This window comes from Lepidothrix coronata, unplaced genomic scaffold (assembly GCF_001604755.1).
Source record: "Lepidothrix coronata isolate B3197 unplaced genomic scaffold, Lepidothrix_coronata-1.0 Scaffold61, whole genome shotgun sequence".
Taxonomy (NCBI): domain Eukaryota; kingdom Metazoa; phylum Chordata; class Aves; order Passeriformes; family Pipridae; genus Lepidothrix; species Lepidothrix coronata.
The window spans coordinates 2,238,844-2,260,908 of NW_016690241.1; the positions used below are offsets into that span (position 1 = coordinate 2,238,844).

The 22,065-nt window shown below is 42.2% G+C and overlaps 1 protein-coding gene across 1 annotated transcript; it reads left to right on the forward strand.

The window, feature by feature from the left end:
* Positions 1-843: 843 nt before the first annotated feature.
* On the forward strand, positions 844-21,417 carry TAF5L (TATA-box binding protein associated factor 5 like). The gene is made up of 4 exons (XM_017817465.1): positions 844-5,280; positions 9,994-10,098; positions 12,876-13,600; positions 19,424-21,417. The coding sequence occupies exons 1-4, from the start codon at positions 5,139-5,141 to the stop codon at positions 20,219-20,221; spliced, it is 1,770 nt and encodes a 589-aa protein (XP_017672954.1). The 5' UTR covers positions 844-5,138; the 3' UTR covers positions 20,222-21,417.
* Positions 21,418-22,065: the final 648 nt, after the last annotated feature.

A 22,065-nucleotide genomic window follows, 5' to 3' on the forward strand; every position in this document is an offset into this window, starting at 1 on the left:
GCGCCAGCCGAGCGCCGAGCGCGGGAGGCGGCGCTGGGGGAACCCGCGCCCATTGGCGGCCCGAGGGCGCCTGCGCGGCCCCGGCCCCGCTCCCGCCCGCCCCGGCGTGTGTCAGCCGGGCCATGGAGCGGCCGCCGCCGCCCGCCGGGCCCCGGGCAGCACCGGCCGCGCCACCGGCACCGGCCCGCAGGGGAGGCGGCAGCGGCGGCGCGCCCATCGGCAGCGCCTGGCGCCGCTGGGCGCAGTGACAGCGCCCTCCCGGCCGCGCCGGCCCCCGCCTCCCTCCCGCCGCCTCTCGCCGCCTGCGATGCTCAGTGAGTGGGGACCGGCCCGAGGCCGCGGCCCGGGGCCCGCGCGGGGGGTCGCGGGAGGTGGTGCCGGCGGCGGGAGCGGGGCCCGGGCGTCCCGCGGCCGCCTCGTGGCGGAGGCCCCGCAGGCCCGGCCCGGCCCGGCCGGCGGCTCCCGGGAAGCCGACGGGGGCACCCCGGGTACGGGCGCGGCCCTGGGGGCAGCCCCGGGTGCGGACGGGGCCGGGCGCCTGCCCTGCGCTCGGAGGTCGCTGGGGGGGCTCTGCTCCTCATGCTCTTCTTTCCCTTGGAAAGTGCGTGGGTTTAATGAGCAGCTTCTTATCGCGCCGTCTCTCTTCCCTTTTCTTTTTTTTCCTCTTTTTTTTTTTTTTTTTCATCCTGACAGGGGAAGGCTTTCACTTTTCGCGTCCCTCCAGCGAGCGCACTTCGGCCGGCAGAGCAGCCCCGGGACGGGCGAGGGGCCCGGCAGGCTCCCGGCCCCGGTGTCCGCCCGCGGGGCCCACATGTCCGGCAGCTCCGCTCGGCCGGGGAAGGGCTGGGTGGTGGAGCTGAGCCCAAGGTGGTGTGAAGTGGGCTGGAGTAAAGCGTCCTGCCCAGGTCGCGCAGAGGAGATCGGACCGGTGAAGCCAGGCGTTCTTTGGCACCGTCTTTGAAGCGGGGGGAAAATAGTGGAATGGGCAAAGCTAAATTCATGGACGGCGAGCTACATCTACGTCTAAATGCAAATGGATTCTTCTAAAATCACAGCTATTCCTTTTCTGCCTCTTCACGAGTGCCACTGCTCAGGCAAAAGCTTTCTCCGTAGTTCCTGCTATCCTGTTTTCCTATTTTGCACCATTCCTATGCTGTGTCTCCAAATTAACTTGTCATGTTTACTTGCCCGTTTTTTCTGAATTGCAGCCACTGCATGTGCGACATCCCTTGGCTCTAAGTTTGTGGTTATCTTCGTATTAGTTTATTCTTATCGTGTTTACTCTGAAAATTTTGTAAATCTCAGATTACCCTTATGTCACAAAGTTAATAATTTGGAGTTAGTATTGTTGGTAGGCCCCAAATTTCACCTGTAGCAGTAAAGGATAAAAGATTGTACTTCTCCATTCACAACTGAGGCCTGAGACACAGTTATCATTGGAGAATATTCAAAAGCTGCTTCTGTTGTTTTATTTTTTATTGTTTGGGTTTTGATGGGGTTTTTTGTGGTGGTTTGGTTTTTTTTTTAAGATTACTTGTCCTTGGCTCTCTGATGCACACAGGTCTTTCCACAGTCTGTTGGAAGAAAGAAACTGCTGTCCCAGACTCACAACAGGAGTACAGAGTCTTTAAAAGCGGCATTTCCAATGCTATTTTTCAAGCTCTTTTTGTAGAGTCCGTGCTGGGATTTTTCCAAGGCCATGGAATCTGCCTAAACGTGTACCTGAAATGTAGCATAGGCAGGAAATTAATTTCCTTGGCCCGATGTTTAGTTCATTTCCAGCTTTTTTAGGAAGGAGGAACTTGTGATGTGCTTTGTATGATTAGCCTCTGCTCTGCTTTGGTGGTTTTGGTTTCTCAAAAAAATTACCTTAATATCCTTTTTTTTCTGTGCTCCAGTTTGCAGTATTGCAGAAGATGCTGCCTTGTAGCTGTGCAAAGTCACAATGTGATCTTTCCTCTCTTTCCTTGTGTATTTTGCTTATCAGTAAAAATAGTTAACGTGATTAGTATTTGTTGTTCTCTCTGGCTGTTTGAGAGAAATGAGGCAGCTGAGACTTTCGAACAATTGTTTCAAGCTTTCTGATTTCATGGACATGGAACTCTATACACTTTCGGTTTTCATGTGCTTTTCATATTTTGGAGATTATCTTCAGTGATGAGAGGAAGAGTCTTAAAATTGATGGGAAGTTAAAACAGCAGGCTTGTCCTTTTATGCCTATAAATTCTGCATCATTGACCTGTTGTGAATTGGCTCAGCTTGAACCCAGCTGAAGGCATTTTGGCAAGCCGTGCATATATTTACTTCATGATATATTCTACTTTTGATGAAGGGCTTGATAAAGAATATTTGCAGGAATGTTGATTTTGCTCTTACACTTTTCATTAATACTTTTTCTGCTTGGGTGACATTGTTCTTTGTAATGCTGAGGGTGCGGTATAAAGGCAAAGTGAATGAAGAAGCCAAGACTGAAACTAAACTAGAGGTGATAGTGTGTCTGATGCCAACGGGTGTTTCTCAGTGAAGATGCATTTCTTGTAAAGTAGTTCCTGTGCTATCATCTGAGAATAGGGAAAGAGATCTCCATGAGATACTGCTGGTAACATGCACTACTGTGACTGCAGGGCAAGAAACTATACAGATTGCATAAATCAGCAGCAAACACCACCTTGCTAGTCTTGACTGAGGAAACTGGGGCTTCCCTGTTTTTCCCAAAGCTCCAAAGAAGCTTGGATTTGAATCAGCTGCCAGCAGCTGCTCCTTTCCCAGGCTCTTCTCTGTTGCTGCTAAAATGTCTGATCCTGATGTTAGAATTTGAGACTACTGGGTAACCTACTGCTTTTTTGCCTATCATTTAAAATTTACCATTTTCTCTGTTGGTCATCTGCTCATTCAGCAGCTTGAAAATGCTGATCATGGTGCTCTTCTTGTTTGTCACTGTCATTTCAAAGGGTCTTCTGGAGTTCTACATCTTTCACCAGTTTTTGGTTTCTCCAATCCATTATGAGTTTGGGGTATCATCTGTACATGTATGCTGTGCCATAATGAATAAGGGTTTTCTTACCAAATCTAACCTAGCATAAATCAATCCTGTAACTGAAGCAAAAACAGTATAAGCAAGGATATTTCTAAATGCTCCCTCTTTGCATTTGAATCACTGGCCTGAGGCTATTTGCACAGTTCTGACTGGCCAAAACTGCTTCAGAAACATTAAGTTGATTCTGTCCTGTGCCATTTTCCTTCGGATTATACTAGATGCAAACAATCTAGATGCAAACTTTCCAAAACAGTTTCTAGACCTAAAATAAACGTTTAAGAGAGCAGCTCAAATACAATTAAGTTGCTACCCAATTCTAAACTGAATGCCAGAGTGCATGTGGAGGCATTTACTTGCACCTGGGCAAGTCATTTGCAGGTGAGTCCATGCTGCTGGCTGAAATGCAGGATGGTAACATAATACATTGTGAACTTTAATTAAGAGTGGGTTTAGATGGTCCATCTTTGTCTCCATCTTTCTTCATGCCCTTCATTAGAATTCTGTCTTTGTCACAGTTTTGTGCAGCAGAAAAGGTGTTATATTTGAGACAGTGTAAGTCTCAGATATAATTTCTTTAATTTCAAGGAAGATGAAAAGGAAATTTATTTTTGGAGTGGAAAAAGGTGTGGTTGAAACTCTATTTTATTGGGTCTATCTGGAAATGCTTTGAAAACTCCACACTTGTTGATGACTCCACCCTCAACAGTTACTTAAACCTGTGAGAACAAATGGGAACCTTTTTAAGGTTTTCACCAAAGCATATGGGTTTGTAATTCCATGTATCTGTTGGAAGTAACTTTTGCTGAAACCTTGCATCCCCATCCACTTGGAACTAACTTCACAGAAGGCTTATTGTTCTAACAACTGGGATAAGCACTAAAGTGTGCATGGGTATTAGCAAAGCCTCATTTATGATCATATTTTTAAAGCTGTCCTTTTGTTAGGAATATGGTTCTTACAAGGAGGGAAGGGCATCTTTGTCTCTCTCTCTGAAAAGGTTGTGTTTCATCAGATTTAGCTGCCTAAACCAGAAAGCATGTGCACTTGTGAAACACATGCAGGTCATTGGTAGCGAGACTGTAAGGTGTTGAACTCTCTCAAGGCAGGCTTTACCTAGTATTGTGACAGAAAAAAATCCCTGTTGCTTAGTTCTGCTTTATTTGAAGCCTTTTAGGTTATCTAAACTTCTGTGTAAAATCGATGGCTATTGTGAAGGATTGGTGGCAGTCAGGGACTACTCAAATGGCAAGGGAGCTATTGCATTCATCATACTGAGGTTCCTTTATTACAAGCCAGGGGCTAAAAGCCAGCAGTGAACTCTTTTTGCTTTTGAGATACTAAAAGTGGTGTTTGTGAGGATGGCTTTCAAAATACATATATAAGATAAACTTTCAAAAGATTCTTTTTTCTTTTTGACCTTTGTAGGAGGTAAGCCTAGATAGATGGAACCAGGTGACAAAGGCAGAAGGTTCTGCTTTTGTTGTTATTTCCCTGGATTTTTTTGGGGAGACTTAACCTGAGCAAAGTGCCAAAAGTCTGGATCTAACCTTTAAGTTCAGATGATAAGCTATTGCTTCCTGGACTACACAAATAGGTTTGGTATTAAAAGCATTATGTTTATGAAATTTCCTTCTTTGTATGTTAATTTCTCATTCCCCTCTATCTTCTGGAGTTGTTTTGTTGATTGGTCAAGCTAAAGAACCAGAAAATGATTGAAGAATACTTAAACTGCTACTATAAAAACACGAGGAGGAAAAACATTCCCTTTCTATGAGCTATTTTTAACAAAAACAAATGCTTCAGCTCACCACTGCAGTTTTAGTCCAGAATCCTGTTTTTGATTCCTCAGTGAAATTAGCAGAATTAGGCAGCAAAACATCTTCAGGGATCTGATACAAAGTCTCTAGGTACGCCTTAGTACTGAGAGGCAAATGCCCGAAGGTTCTGTTTCATACTTCAGTAATGAAGTTGTTTGACTTCAGCAATGAAAATACTGAGCTGTTTGTTTTCTATCAGTATTAATACAACTGTGGTGTAAGTTGATCTTAGCTTATGCTTGCACAGTAAGAGCCTCATCATCTCTTCCTTTTCTTTTGAGGTCATGAAACGCGTACGCACAGAACAGATTCAGATGGCAGTGTCCTGCTACCTCAAGCGCCGTCAGTATGTGGACTCAGAAGGTCCCCTAAAGCAAGGGCTGAGGCTGTGTCAGACTGCTGAAGAGATGGCAGCTAATCTCACAGGTAATTCTGTCAAATCTTCCATGGGTACTTGGCAGAGTTGTATGTATATTGGCAACTGTGTGAATTTGTCTGCACATATGGACAGCTCTCCTTTTGAAATAAAGAAATTTCTCAGTGTGAAGTTGGCCTGAGTTACGAACTTTTGAATAATGAAAATGTGGATGAAAGTGTAACAAGGTGACAGTCATAGTCAGTGAAAGAGCAGGCTGAAATACCAGGTTAGGGTAGTGGAAAATACACATGTTGTATCCCAAAGAACATGAAGTCTGGTGAGTAGTGCTGCTTTGGGACAGAGGTGAGAAGAACCTAGATGAAGAATTAAGTAGAAGCAGGAAAATCTGTTGTACCTTTGTTATATCATGTGAAGTGGAAGAGATAAGGCTGTGTCTTTTTCTGGACTAGTCAGCTTTGTAGTGGTGAAAGCACTACTCTGTCACTTGGGGTAAAAAAATCTAAAACCTTCAGTGGAGAGACAGTTTATTTCCCTGCATGCCCTTTCTCCTCTTTCTTAAAGGCTTTTGAATTCTGCCACACTATCTGCTTTTCAAATTGTGTCTGTGACAGTCTGTGTTGTAGTTATTATTTTTGTTACAAGAAATTCTGCTGCTTGAGCACATACAAGTACCAGAAGGATGCAAGCAATGTGGAGGTTATAGAAATTAAATTTATTAGTAAAAGTAATAGAAAATGCTGGGATAACCTTTGAGTGAAAATGTTTTCTGTTAATGAAACTGCTTAGATTGTGACAGTATCCTAGGCTAAACAGAGTGGTGGAGACCTTAGTTACTTGTGGTACAACTTGTTTTGACAAAACATAAGTTGCTGTATAGCTCTCTTCTTGTGGCTACGAAAGATTGGATGCCAAAATAGCTTTTTCCACCTCTAGACTATTTTACCATAGTTAACAATCCAAAGATAAGTGACTTGTGGGTAAATGTTCAGGCTGACTCTCTCAGGGGCCTGAAGGAAATTTGGTAGTATTTCCTTATTTAGAAGTGACTTAGGTCTTACTAATACTTTTCATTTCCTCGCTTTTTTCAGTGTAACTATCAGAAGTTTGTTGCAACTCCGTGAAAAAGTACTGGGGGAAATGGGGAAGGAATGAAACCAAAGTAAAATGCTGAATTGTTTTTTTAGTGGGAGATTTTATGTGAAAAGTGGGTAGAAAGGTCAGTGCTGAAATGGGCTTAGAATGTGATACCAACCATACCAGGTGGCATCATGCAGAAAAAAAGTTTCCATAAAGAGTGTGAATGAGTGTGTGTTTGGGTTTTGTCTTTTTACTATCTTCCACCAAATGTTATTACTAGATTTCATATTAGTCGGTATCCTCTAGCCAGGGTGCGGGTTTTGTGGATGGTGATTCAGAATTTAGTCATCAGTTTTCAATAGAACTGAAAATGGTCTGCTCTCATGTATTCAGCTGCTTACTACTTCTTGTCAAACATACTCGTAATTAGCTGTCAGCGAGCATGCTGCAGTTCCATGAATGACTGTTAAAAAAGCAAAACCCAGCTTCTTATTCTGACAACAGAGGCTGAAAATACTTTTTGCTGCAGTCATCTTAGTTTTGCAAACTGACTAAAAACTGAGCAGACTTTAAAGCCTGCATTGCTTTATTTTGGGGAGAGCGATCTAATATGTTTTTCTGAAAATGTTTTTGGTTTTTCCATAAGAAAACTCACCTTGCTTTTTGTGTTCAGGTCTTTTGTTTGACTTTTAAATTAACTAGCCTGTGTAAATGGGAGAGTTGCTTACTTCAGGCTTCAGTTCTGTGATTTCTCTTTCACAGTGTAAAGTGTCCTCAGTTTTGGAAGTAGCTTTGTTTTTCAATTTTACTTTCACATTTCTTCCACAGTCTCTTCAGTTCAGTCCTTCTTCAGTTCTTCATATGTTTGCTATATCTGTACAGCTGTTTTCACAGAATCACAGAGTAGCCCAGGTTGGAAGGAACCTCAGAAGATCATCTGGCCCAAGTTTTTTTGTGGGAGGGGTAGCCCAGAAGAGATTATCTAGGACCCTGCCCAATCACATCTGCAGCACAGAGCTTCCTTGTGACTATCCTATATTTCTGTAGAAAAATAGAATAATATTTGAGGACAGAATGAGTGACCAAGGAACAGGTTCCTCTAATATTGCCCATAGGACTGTCTGAAATAATATAAAATTATACATCATCACACTCACTCAAAAGACGAATCAGTTGCTGTTCAACTGCATTTACAGTAGCCACACATTTGTTAGCTGAAAGCAAATCTGGTAGCAAACACACAAAACCAGGAGGGTACTGTCTGTATCCCTGAGTTAGGAGTGAGTTCCTTTCAATCTGCTATCAGGTCACATAGCTGGCTCTAATTACTGGAAGTGAAGTAAAGAAACAGATGTTTCCAATAGATGTTCCTGTGACCACTGGAGAGGATGAAAAAGAAGCTATGGTAGGTTTATTAATGTATGAGAAGGATACAGCCAGTGTTTTATTTCTACCAGGAAGAAAATATGCTTGAAATTTTACTCTTGTTTTGGAATCAATTGAGCTCTTGATCCTTTTTGCAATTCTGGTTGGTGCAAAGTTTTGGTAAGGCAAAGACTTGGAATGTAACTTGTTACAGCTGTCTGGTATGTAGGGCTTCATTTACCATTTGCTGGATGGAAATGAGCTCTAGCATTGTTACTGAAAGAATAGGGCATAATGATTGTCCAGTCAGACTATTTCAGGATAGGTAGCCAAAGATGATATTTCGCTTTCTGAAGCATCAAGTACACCTTCATTTTGGAATTAAGTTGCTTATGCAGAGAAAGTTGTGGCATGGAGGGAACACTTCATAAAGCCAAGGCCAATGAATTGTGCTTTCATGGAGTGAGCAAGGTGTCAAGTCATTCCCATTCCTGCTGAAATGAGACCACCAGAACTCTGTGAGGAGTTGACCCTTGTATATAATCCTGTGACACAGCATAAGAGACAGGCTGTCATATTTGTTTTTCTTTGCTTTTATAGTGAATAGTATGGGTGAAATTGAAAATTGACACTAAGCATTCTTGAGTTACTACATGTGCATGCTGTTTACTTTTTCATGCTGAATATTGATTATATTAAATTTTAAGTCCAAATAGCAGAGCTTTTTACTTTAGCTGTTAAGTACTACAAATATGTGAGGCTGGAGTTCTTACCAACTTTGAGTTTCAGAAGCAGACAGACTGTAGAAANTGTAGCTGTATCTTTCAGCAAGTTATATTTATTTATTTCGAAACTAATTTAAGATACAGTAGGGTTGGTGCTGGAATCTGTTTGGGGTTTTTTCCCAAGAGGGAACGATGAGCACAGCCCAGCTCTCTGTTTTAAAAGCTGAACTCGGCTTGCCCTTGAGAGTTGGTAAACACACCTCCTATGTTTACATAAGCTGAAGGAACATAGACCTGTGTCTTACCAGAGAGAGAGGGGGAAGAGAATAGCAACAGGCTGCCCCTGTATACCATGTGCTGATCTCTTTCTAATTAGAAGCATTGAGATGAGCTGGAGGCTGGCCTATCTCTCTTTAGCATGTGAACATTTGACTATGTTCTTTATAGACTTCCAGGGATGTCGGAGCTGTGCCTGTGTGCATGAGCCAAATGCTGGAACAAAAAAAAACCCCAGTCACTCAGAAGTAGAAAGACAAAGAGAGAGGATGGAAAGTGGTGCAGGCCAGGGGAAACTGAAAGAAACTGAAGTGAAAGTAATAAAAATAGTTTGTGGAGCGAAAAATAGTTATGAATTGAAAAAAAAATATGAAAGGAAATAGTGAAACTGCTTACCCTCTTGTGCTCTAGAAGGGAGGAACTTGTGTTTCTAATCACCAGTATTTCCATACGCTTGGGGTATGTTCGTGCATGTCTGTAGACTTGCACAAAGTCCCCTGTTGGATTCCAGGCAGTTAGCAGAACAGCAAAGGTTTACTGCCAGAGAAGGAGAAGCCAATTCGATTTCTAAATAGTTCAGAACCACTTTTACCAGAGTCAGTACTGGTTCTGAAAAACAGTTTAGCACCATCTCAGAAGACCAACTGGGTTTGTGGTCAGTAACCAGCTACCCTTTAACCTAAAATCCTCAGGGAGGAGGGCACATTTTGATAAAAAACTACTAAGTGTTTGCTTAAAAATTCAGTGCATTTTTACCACCATATCCATGAGACTTAGTAAACTATACTGATTATAATTTGTTGTAAACTATAATGACTGGGACAAGGAATTTGAGAATCTGAGGTGGTGTCACTGCAAACCTTCTGTTTAGGACAGTTGGTGGGACCCACTGATTAAGAAACTATGTTTTGGAGAAACATAGATTGTAGATTACTTTCCTCATCTTTTCTGAGTGCAAAGTAGTAAAACCACTGAGTTGTAAAACTGTTAAAGGATCTGTGATGGTGTTAGTCTGAATTTCGTGGGAACTTAAGGTTGTATTTGAAAAGTTTAAAAGGTATTCTGGGTGGAGCACATAAGTTGCTGAGATTTTTGGGAGGTGGGGTTTAGCTTTAATTATACTTTCTCATTCATGATCTGTCTAGGTTGTTAATGCCACATTTAGATGCTTTGGACTATGTCATACCTGGGTGATTTCAAATATGAAATGTCATCTGAGTGGCTGCGTATCTTGAATTTTATGAGAAGCTTTGTTTCCAGACACACATACAAAACTCCTTAAATCCCCATTTAATTTTTACTTATTTTATTTCACAGTCCAATCTGAGTCTGGTTGTGCCAACGTTGTGTCTGCAGCTCCCTGCCTGGCAGAGCCACAGCAATATGAAGTACAATTTGGACGATTACGCAATTTTCTCACAGGTAAATATCAGGAAACAAGGAAGAGGACAATAGCTGAATTTTTTTTGTCATTTCAATGAGTAAAGCACAATATAATAAAATTCAAAATCATGTCTCTAACAATGTTCTGACTTCTAGTTTTGATATTTCAGTTACTACAAATAGAAATATTTGATTTTTTTCTTACTTTGGCTGTTGTCTGTGTGCTGAGTAGCCTTGAATTTTGTAGATGTCTGCTCTTTCTTGTTCAAGCATTTGGCCTTTTAGATCTTCTAGACAACAGCATACATACACAGGACAAGAAGGAAGATTAGTGTTTTATGTGAAAGGCAGGTAACTCAGAAATAAATGTAGTTCTCTGCTGTCTCCTAGTTTAGGAGTTTTAATTTTATCCATAATTAGCTTATTTTTATGGTGGTCTGGATTTTTAAGGGAGAATTTGTTCCCTTAAATTTGTACTGGGTTTGAGACTGGAGGGATATGACAAAGTAAAAAAATTCTCACTCTGTGGTGATGCCCAAAACAATAATAATTTTTTTTTATTATTATTCACTCTTTTTTTTGGAAAGGTTCTCTTGGGAATCTCCTTATTCTTCTACAAGTCTCCAATGTGGGAAGAAGAAAGTAGACAGAATTTTTAGAGAATAATACCAAGGAAAGTGAGGTTGTCACTCCTCCTGCCTTTGGACACATCAACATTTGTCCAGTGTAGGGATTTGATCCCATTGTGCATAACATCAGGATTAATATTTCTGATAGTTGTTGAAGGGAAGAGAAGCACGCAGGCAGGAAGGCAGAGGCAGAAAATAATGAAGTCTTAGAACCTTGCTGCCTGCAGCAGTTACACACCTTTGCACTTGAATATTTGAGGTAAATCCCTGTGGTTTAATAGATTTTTTGAGAAGTATGGTGACTCTGTTCAGTCACTTAATTGCTTGAGGAAGTGCTAGGCATGGTTTTGGTGTTCAGGTTGGCTGTTTTCATCTTTTTTGTTGTCCCTCTTGCTCTGTTTTGATATCTAACATGTACGAGCTACTTCTTTCTTCATGGGAGTAACTTGCCAACCAGCCACCAGGCAGAGCAGGACACTTCCCATTTCTGTGATGCCTGCACCACCGAGGAGTGGGCAGGGGATTAGGGTCACTGAAGAACTAAACTAACTAGTCTCTAGTTCAACCAGCCGCTCAAAGAAGGGCAGGATGAGAGTTTGATCAGGTTGCTCGGAGCCTTTTCCAGTCAGGTTTAGAATATCAAAAGAAGGTACATATTGCTCTGCACCTCTGGGACCCGGCTGCAGGGCTGAGCAGTTTGATGAGAATTTCCCTTGCAGCAGCTTGCCTAATGTCCCTCCACTGAGCACCTCCGAGGAGAGGCAGGCTCCTTTTCCTGTGTAGTGTCCCACTCTGTACTGAAGGCAGCAATTGGATACCCCCTTGGTCTTCTCCAAACTAGACAGACCTAGCTCCTGTAACATTTCTTCATATGTTCCTAGGGAATGTTTTCTTCATTCCTTTTTCTGCCAACTTCCCATCTTTTCCCTTTTGTCCCCACTGCAGAATGAGGTCCTTCCTCTTGCTGCGTTTTTGGACTAGTGCACCTAGAGAGAAAAGACCACCTGCTGGCTGCTTAGAGGTTTTACTGCATCCTGACCACTGTTTTCACTGGCTTTGTCCCAGTTTCAGTGGGACAGGAAGGAGAATGATGCTTAAGTATACAAGCATGCCAGACCTACTCTATATTTGCTCATAGAAATGAGAGAGAGAGAGAGGCACAGTATGGACCAGAGAAAGTCTGGAAGAGTGCTCAGCACAGAGGAAAAATAACCTAATGGAAACGGTGGAAAAAAGGGTATGCATTGGTGAGCAGCAGGAGAGACGAAAAAGCTGAAAAGCAGCAATGCTTTTTCCATTTTAAGGATCGGCAATGCCTATTTGTTTTCCAGTAATTTGGAGCATTTGGTCCTCTGGTAGTAACTCGTTGCAGCCCTGTATGTTGCCATGGTGTTCTGCAGCAGGGCTCTGCTTCCTCACAGCTTCCTGTAGCTGGCAAACAGCCCCAAGAAGCTGGTGAAGGAAGGGTGGAGCTGTTGCACAGATCAGTCTCTGCAAGGTACAGCACAGCCTAATCGGGGGTTTGTTACGCTGTGTACTAGGAATTACTGCTGGGATTTGCCTTGGCAGAGAGAGAGAAAGCGTGTACATGGGCAGACACAGAAATAAAACAAGAGCATAGCGTATTGCAGTACATTTTGGAAACTGTAGCTTCTTTTCCCCTGGGGATGAATTAGTTCCATCCAAAGTACCACATGCAAGTTTTATTGAAGCTAAGAGAAAAAAAGCCAACAAAGCTGAGGCCTAAACAAGCTAGGTAAATAATTTTGACTTAAACACTTAAATACTATTTTAAATATAATGAATAAATTTTTCAGTTCCTTTATTGCAATAAACAAAGGGCATAGTTTTTCCTCTTAAATAAATGGGGGAAATTCAACTGTCATGTGTTTTATGAGGTGGTATATTATTAGGTATCCCACACCTAAAAAGAGTTATGAAATCTCTGAATTTTGTTCTGACAAGGTACCTCACTGACTTGACAATCTCTACTGAGGTCTGTAATAGGTACTGTACCGCCTTTAGGTGACAGAAAAGGTTCATTTAGATGTGCCAACAAAAGTCTCCTTTTGCTTGTTCTCTGATACCACTGTCAAGGCTTTCTCAGTAATCATCCTTGCTCTGTTTTATTCCCAGTAGAAAGAGGATTGAGAAATCATTCAAAGTTTGTTGCTGTTTTTTATATAGATTCAGATTCTCAGCACAGCCATGAAGTGATGCCTCTTCTATATCCCCTCTTCGTCTACCTCCATCTGAACATGGTCCAGAATGGCCTAAAAAGCACAGTGGACAGTTTTTACAGCCGCTTCCATGGCATGTTCTTGCAGAATGCCAGCCAGAAGGATATCATTGAACAGTTGCAGACTACCATGACTATTCAAGATATCCTGTCCAACTTGAAGCTCCGGGCTTTTCTGGACAACAAGTATGTCATCCGCCTTCAAGAGGACAGCTACAACTACCTTCTTCGCTACCTCCAAAGTGACAACAACAATGCCCTGTGCAAAGTTCTGACCTTGCACATTCACCTGGATGTGCAGCCTGCCAAGAGGACTGACTACCAGCTCTATGCTGGTGGGAGCTCCTCGCGCAGTGAGAGCAACGGCCTGGAACCCAGCGATGTGCCAGCTTCCATTCTGCAGAATGAGGCAGCGCTGGATTTATTGCAGGACAGCATTAAACGTGTCAAGGACGGGCCCCCTTCCTTAACGACCATCTGCTTCTATGCCTTCTATAACACAGAGCAGTTGCTGAACACTGCAGAGATTTCACCAAACAGCAAGCTGCTCGCTGCTGGGTTCGATAACTCATGTGTGAAGCTGTGGAGCCTGCGTTCCAGGAAGTTAAAATCTGAGCCCCACCTTGTTGATGTGTCCCGCATCCGTCTGGCTTGTGACATCCTGGATGAGGAGGTCTGGATGCCCTTTTCTTTTTCCCCTTCTACCCCTTTTGCTGGGCTATTTTGGACGTGCGTTGTGAAATATCTAGTAATGTCTTAGGGGACTATGAGGCTGTTCCACAACCTGTCTGCCTTGCTGATGCACAAATTTTATAGCTTAGTCTTGTCCTTATTCTTTCCTGGAGTGGTTGTAAATGCTGCACTGAGGTGCAGTGAGTTTGTGCATGGGTCATAGTTTGCTAGTCCTGGGTGCTGATCTTCCTCCTCCAGCTGTCCTTGAACAGATGACAGTAGACAAGCAGCTAAGTAAGGACAGGTGACTAGAGAAGGCTCCCTTTCCTTAGGAGCATGGAGCCTTCTTAGGGGTGGGAAGATGAGTCAAGGAGATATGGACAATAAAAACACAGCACTGAATGAAAACTAGAAGGAAAATAGCTCAGAACAACCAGGCAGAAGAATGGAGACACAGGAAGAGGAAAATAAAGACAAAATAAGGAAAGAGCCAAAAGAGTCTGCTCCAGTGCCTAAGTGCAAAACTGCATTTGAGGCATCACCTTAACCAAAGGTGAAGAGTTATCATGGAAAAAATATGCAGAATGTTAAGGAATCCAAAGTGTAGAAACTTGAGAGGCTTTCTACTCTGGAGTGCTGGAGACAAGGTCAGGGATGTGTATACCTTCACTTTCGAGGCCAGATAGCATCTTCTAATTTGCTTTTTTTTTGCCTTCTAGTTACGCCCTTCCTCCCCTCTTGACACAGCTGCCTAAGTAGCATCTTATATCTGGTTAGAGATCAAAATTTGTGACTCTTCTGTTTTTTAATCACTCCCCTCTTGAAAAAAAGAAAAACCTCATTTGTTCTTGTGTGGAGCATTTAGCAGTAGAAACAGCTTTTTTTCCGCTGTTTTTTCTTCTCCTAAAAATACTTAGTGTCAGGGTTCTGTTTATTTTGGAAGAGTGCAGAGAGCTTGGTGTATGCCTGTATGCAGAGATATGTGATTAGGGATTGCTTTGTTAGTCAGCTTGAGAACAAGAGGCAGGTACTGAGGTGAGACAGCACAGCAGCATGTTTGCTGCTTCCCGGGTTAACCCTTTCTGCAGAGTGAGCAGGTAAGTGGGTCAGACTAAACCAAGGTGGGACTATGGATTTGTTTTCATTATAACCTGCAAGAGTTCGTAGGACATGTGGCTATTGTCTATCTTGGAAGCCAAATGTCAATAGCCTGCAACAGAGAATTTGTCTGATAAATCAGTGGGTCACCTTCTTTGGCTCTAGACTATAGAAAAGTGAGATAATGCCAGGTTATCAGGAGTGTGTGTATTAGGTTTTTTTGGCACATAGGCACATACTTGGGTATTGTAGCTGTATTATGAGACAGCCATGGAAGCTTGAGTGCAAATGGCTTTTATTGGCTATTTGATATTTCATGTATCCTGCAGTTTTTGTGCACGGATCTAAAATCAAAAACTGGTCGAAGACCAGCACGGGTCAAAGTCATCATTGCCCTGAATAACTTCCACCACTAACAAAACAAATAGTGACCTGAGCGGGAGTTGAAAGCTAAGGAAGGATATCAGCCTGAACATACTGCTGGTTACCAAATGCAAATGAAACCCCTTTGGCCACAAAGGAAATAAATTCCATTGTCTAGGAGCCCTAAATGAAAATACAGAGGCACCCATAGGATTGCAGGTGGGGACAGACCAGCACTTGCTTGGGTGCCATGGGAGTGGAAGCCACAGATACTAAGACCAAACCAGACCACCTCAACTGGGCTGCAGTTATCAGTCATGCAGCTCAATGTGAGCAGGGGCTGTGTTTCAGACTGTCACTGCAGTCTGATTAGCAGCAATTCAGAGGGATAAATCTGATGAAAACTTTGACAAAGAACAAAAATCTTGAATGTGCTTTGACATTACTTCAGTGAGTTCTATAGAACAACTTGTGAGGATGTTAAAGTTTGTTTGACTTCTGTGTTGTGTAATTAGCTTTGGATATTGTATTTAAATAGTAATGCATGAAATAATCAGTCTTTATCTTGGTTTCTGTTTGCTGCAAACAAATAGGTCCTTCTGTTTATGAAATTATAAAGGTCTAAAATTAGGGTAGTTACAGTGGATCTTGTTCAGGGTGGCACTAAAGCTATACCATTTGGTTTAATTTATTAACTCTTTTTCTATATGTGTGTATACACACATGCACATGTGAGGTCGAGACTTGGCAAAAGTGTTAAGAGAACAACATTTTTTCCTAGTCCATGTAGAGCCTTTGTGTCACTAAGGTCAAAATCATCTTCTAGGCATAGTTTTAGTGAATTTTACTCAGTGTGATGCTGCACTGTACTTCACCAGTGTTGTCTTTCCTCTCGGAAACAGGTGAGGCTTACTATTTTGGGATACAGTAATTCTGTTTTCTTTACAGTAGCATCTCACAAATGCCACTTTTTAGTCTCTTACTTAAGGTCCAGTATAAAAATGTAGTTTTGCAGCTGTCCAAATGGATTTATTGTCTGTCTCTGCAATTTTGCCATGCTCATCGCTGGTACTACATAACAGCAGAAAATAATGCTGGTTCCAAGCCGCAAGAGTGGCATCCTTTAAATCCTGTGAATATTTAAGACTTGACCCTTTTTAGCTCTGCTTTTAAGGTTTTGCTTTTAAGTGGCAGTGGTCCTTCAAGTGGTAATGAGCGGGGATGATGCTGACACCTTGTTCAATGGCAGATGGGAGGGAATTCTGGAAGGAGCAGTAAGAAATGTCTTGCAATGAGAGCCATCCTTCCCCATCTTTCCCTGCTAGGAGATCTCTACTGTAGGCAGGTAAGAAATCTTCCCTTTTGACATCTTAAGAGCACTGCAGGATGAGAAAGATGATGACACCCAGGGAAACCTGTTCCTAGTTACTTTAAAAAAAAAAAAAAAGGGAGTGGTGTGAGATTTTGGTTTGGGGTTTTTTTGAGGATGTCACTGTTGTTTTTTGAGGCTTATTCATTCCTTTGAGGCTTATGCTGGGTGGAAGACCAAGATAATTTTTGTCAGCTAGATAATGTTTGCTGCTTACATGGTTAAATGTATTAACTATAAATTTTTCTAGGTCCAAGTGCAAAATCCATTACTGATTTAAGCAATAGCTGAGGATTTGGGCAGTTTGTCCATAGGTCTGTCAATTAGAAGGTGTCCTGTGTAACAAAACATGCCAACATTTTTGCTCTTTTCAGTTTCTTATTAATATAATTTTTTGGAGTCTTGCACTTGCTCAGGAACATTTTCTGTTCAGTGTTTAAACAGTAAATTTTTTAGCTCACTTTAGTACTGTGGGTAGGCTTTCCAGTTATATCCTGTTACTTAAAATCTGTTTTGATAGTTCTTTTCAAAATAGGTAGTTCAACTAATAAAATGTAGCTGTTTGTGTGTGTGTGTGTGTGTCTGTAGGTTATTGATTAACATAGACTTATTTAATTTAATTTCTTGTCCATTCCAAGGAAATACAAATAGTTCATGCTAACCTGCAGCAGCAACCACTTCAGAAGGAGCTGATGGGATCTGGGTATGCCCAGTTGTATGTTATATCCAGGAAACACATTCAAGGTGTGAAATTGAAATCCTGAAAAAATATTATGAAGAGGGATTCCCTGCCTCCCTGTTGATTTATAACACAGATTGCAATCTTTCTATAGCTGCTGCAAATGCACACCACAATGGTGGTAGTAGCTGTGGGATGCAAGCGTGATTGATCTGGCGAAGAAATGTAGCTTGGTTTTGCAAGGAAGTAAATTAGTGGCTGCACTTGCAGCTGCTTTTGTTAATAGGGTCAGCAGATTAACTTGGATAGGGAGGAAACAGAAAAATGTAGTGACTCAGAAGCACTATAGGTGTACTGTCTTCAGTGAGCAGTGTGCAGTTGTTGTGCTAAGTGGGTGTCAAACAGAAATCAAAGATAAGATTTGCTGCCTGTGACCATAAAGGAAAGTGGGTTTGAATGCTGCAGGAGGCGTTGTCAAATCAACTGCTACTGTAATACAAGGAAAGAAGAGGAAGTGCGAGTAAGAGAGAAAGAGTATATGCTTGCAGACAGCCTGAGTAGCCTTGTATTACTTCAAATGCATTAAATTAAGTACCTGGACTTGCAAAATTTACAGAAACTGTAGTGCAGTATAGGTAATGGGCTTCCACCGGTAACTTGTCAGGAATCTTATGGCCATAATTAAATGGGCTGATACCTGCAGCATTTTATACTTTCTCCTTTAATGTTCTCCTTTAATAGCCTAGAGATGCTGTAGATTCCAACAAGCAGTGCTCTATCTGAGGTAGAAAAAGCGATTTGAATATGAATGGGGCTTTGCATGCTAGAGCCTGCAGTTTATCTCTGCCTCACCTCCATAGCAGAGATGAAGTTGGCTTCCAGCCACCTCATAAAACTCCCATGGGCACTGACTGCTCTGAAGAGAATTAGTATTGCTAAATGCTGCTTGCTGCCTACTATGTAACATGCCATTGAGATGGAGAAAGACAAGGAGGTAGCTCAGTCAGAGTTTGTTCACTTTTGATGTGAAGTCTGAAGCCAAAACTGTCTGTGGGTCCTGAGGTCAGAGGGATGGAAGCTGCTCACAACATGTTGACTTCTGCTGGTCAACTGCAGTCCAGCAGCCCTGGGGAATTGAGTTTCCTCTCGGGGCAGGAAGTGCTCCTTCTGCAGGAAACAGGCCAGTTCACTCTGATAAAAGTTAAAGGGGCTGCTCACAAACAAAAGGGCATTGTGTTGAATTTGATGTGCAGAGATTGTCTGTCAATGAGTGTTACTGGTTCAGTACTGAGAAAAAGTGCCTGCCTGACAGCCCTGAGGAAAGGTGGTCTCAACCTACTACACAGGTACACCCCAAGCCATGGTTATCTTGCACTGTCAGTGAGACCACAGCTTGTCAGGCAAGGACACTCTCTTGAGATTTGTTGAAACTTTTGTAGTCTGTAGCCTTTGAGTGTCAAGAGGTGCTACCTGAGTAGGCTTTCAGAGGCTCTTACCCATCATGTGGAGATTCTTTTAGCATAGCTCACTGAACAGTCTTTAAACATGAAAGCCTTTACTTACCTGCCTGGTACTTGCATTAGAGAATAACAGGATAAAAAGGTTTCCAGTGGCATCATTTTTGTGATTATTCATCTTTTCCTAATCCAAAATGGATACATTGACCTAAATAAGCTGCACACATTTGCAATTCTTGAATGGTGAGGATGTGAAAGTATCCTGATGGAGCTTGCACAGGGAAATAAATGTTACAGCCTTACTGGGTTTCTATTCACATGTGGGTTTAAGAAAGAATGTCCAACTTGTCAAATACGCTTTGTCTTGCCATATCCTGCCTTTTGTTTAAGACATCTATGATTATTTCCCTCTACTGTGAGATTCACTTCCAATAATGACTGCACCAAAAGAGTAGATGCCAAGATCTGTTTCAACATCTTAGCCAAATGTTTAGTATAGCATGAATAGGGACTATGCATATGTTTTTAGCAAAAGGAAAAATGTCATTAAATAGTTATTTTTTCCCTATTTACATACAGTCCCAGGTAAGATGCCTTCTGGATTGAGCATGAGACCACCCAAAATGAAGATAATGCCATTATAGGAAGTCTTGTCTCACCATCTCTTCCAGCATTCACTTAGATACAGCAAATGCACCAGAAATGTTTGTGTCTCAGAGTTGCACAAACTGTGTGTGCCATGTCTAAAATAACTCCTTCTGTATTAATACCCACCTGTTTTCCTGATGGTGATTCCTGTAGTTGTTGAACAGATAAACATGCTTTCCTTTCTTGTTCCTTTTTCTCCTCTATGACCAGGAGGAAGAGGATGACAGCACAGGCACAGAAATGAAGATCCTGAGAGGACATTGTGGACCTGTGTATAGCACAAGGTTCCTTTCAGACAGTTCAGGACTCTTATCTTGTTCTGAGGACATGTCCATCAGATACTGGGACCTTGGGAGTTTTACAAACACTGTGTTGTACCAAGGGCATGCCTATCCTGTGTGGGATTTGGATATTAGCCCCTGCAGCCTGTACTTTGCCAGTGGTTCCCACGATCGCACTGCGAGGCTCTGGTCGTTTGATCGGACGTACCCACTGCGAATATATGCAGGCCATTTGGCAGACGTAGACTGCGTCAAGTTCCACCCCAATTCCAACTACTTGGCGACGGGCTCCACGGACAAAACTGTGCGCTTGTGGAGCACTCAGCAGGGCAATTCAGTGCGTCTTTTCACCGGGCACCGTGGCCCTGTGCTGGCGCTTGCGTTCTCTCCCAACGGTAAGTATCTGGCATCAGCAGGCGAAGACCAGCGGCTAAAGCTGTGGGATTTGGCATCAGGAACTCTTTACAAAGAACTGAGGGGGCACACGGACAACATAACCAGCCTTACTTTTAGCCCTGACAGTAGTTTGATTGCTTCAGCGTCGATGGACAATTCAGTTCGGGTCTGGGACATTCGGAACACTTACTGCAATGCCCCTGCGGATGGGTCTTCCAGTGAACTGGTTGGTGTATATACCGGACAAATGAATAATGTACTGAGCGTACAGTTTATGGCCTGTAATCTTCTTCTAGTGACTGGAATTGCACAAGAAAATCAGGAACATTAATTTTTTTATTTTTTTTTTTTTAGGGAAGTGGGTGGGTGTATTGAATGTCAGAGTCCATTGCAAGCTGAGATTACTGACTGTGAAACACTTTTCTTCCTTTGCCCCTTGAAAGGCATGTTCAGAGTAATGCAGATGCTTTAAGATGTCACAAAAAGGCCTGTGCTGTTGAACAGAATAAGGAAGAAAGGAGAAGTGATGAAAATACATATACGTTCTAATCTTGTACTTGTAGGAACGGGAAAAAGGGGAGTAAATCCAGTAGCTTGGGGAAACCAAAAGCTTGGTCCAGACAAGTGAAACTGCCAACCAGATAAGCTGCTGACCTGCACTTAAATATCCTGCATTGATTGATGGGCACATGTTACCTACTGTTAACTGAGGCTCAAGTGTGTGGAGAACTACTGGCCCAGTGTTTTTTGTTTTGTTTTGCTTTTGTTTTCCTGGTATTGCAGAGGACCAGCATTTTTAAGACCCTTCTATTAAAAGAACATTGTGTATATTCTACAGTGATAGTGGTCCTAAATACTACAGCTCCTTATAGCACTTCTGGAATATTTTGGACTAAGTAAGTAGAAAATACGATTGTTCTTTTTTGTAAGGGGATGAAAATCTGACCTCAGTTGGGGCCCATCTCTGCATTGTCATTTGGGTTTGATTCCTGATACTAGCTGTGATATTTGTATTTATGTTCCATTAATTAGGAAATTTTCTGACTCTGGTTGCACTGTGTTTTGAGGATGGGAGGACAGTGGGGGCAGAGCGGTGGCTTTAAGGGTAATAAACAACTTGCCTTGTCTGGAGGGAGGGCACAATAGAAATAAAGTGGCAAAGTTTGGACTCCTATTGGAAACAGGGCATGTCAATCCACCACTGCACCTCACAGAAATGTTTCCATAAATGGAAGTTGGCAGTCTAGGGAGAGGGGGATGAAGAGAGACACACAAAGTGACATGGGAAAAAATAGTATTACTAAATTATTGTGTGTACACAGAGGCAGCTCTGCCAGTGTTGGATTCTTCTCAAATGTTGCAATACCGGTTTCATGAACACTTTGTGAGATAAATCATCAGCATTTACAACAAGGATCTGCGGAAAAAGCACGTTCTAGTTTGTCATTTGGAGAGATTAAATATTTCTGCTTTCTGGAAAGAGTTATTTTGTATTTTGTTTTCTATTAAAAGCATTTAGTTTAAAAAGAAAAATAAAAATGGTTTGGTCCCTTTCTGGGAAGTTCACTCCAACTTGCATGGGAAGAAAGCAGCAGCATGTTTCTACACTGCTTGAGCCAGAACCCAGTTGGCTCTTGGAAGCTGAATCTGGTGGTCTCGCTCACTTGGTGCATGCTGTTTTGATGTCCCCCTACTGGCTTTCCACAGAGCTGATGTGACAGATTACAGAATAGAGTGTTGTAGGTTGGCTGAAATGCACATGTACAGCTTTACAGGTTGGCTGAAATCCACATGGAGGATCTAGGTACCCCCTGAGGTTGACACTATGCACCAGTAGTGCTGCATGACCTTTACTTTGTGGTTTGATGTTTTAAAGTGCCTCTTTTGAGCAAATGTCTTCTAGACAGGCTGTTAGTATTAAATGAGAATTCCCTTCAGCTTCCCTCAAATCTTCTGGATTTTCATGAGAAAATTCTCTTGAGAACATCTAAAGAATCTTAAGAGTTTGGACTACAACTCACAGTTGCCTTTTTTATTTTATTGTGTACTTACGCATTGGTAAACCAAAATATTTTATCAGAAAAGTGTTTGACCTTTCTGAGATTAATAACAGCATGAGCTGTGGCACAGCTCTGGGAGTACTAGAAACCCCTCTGTACACTTGGAGATAAATGG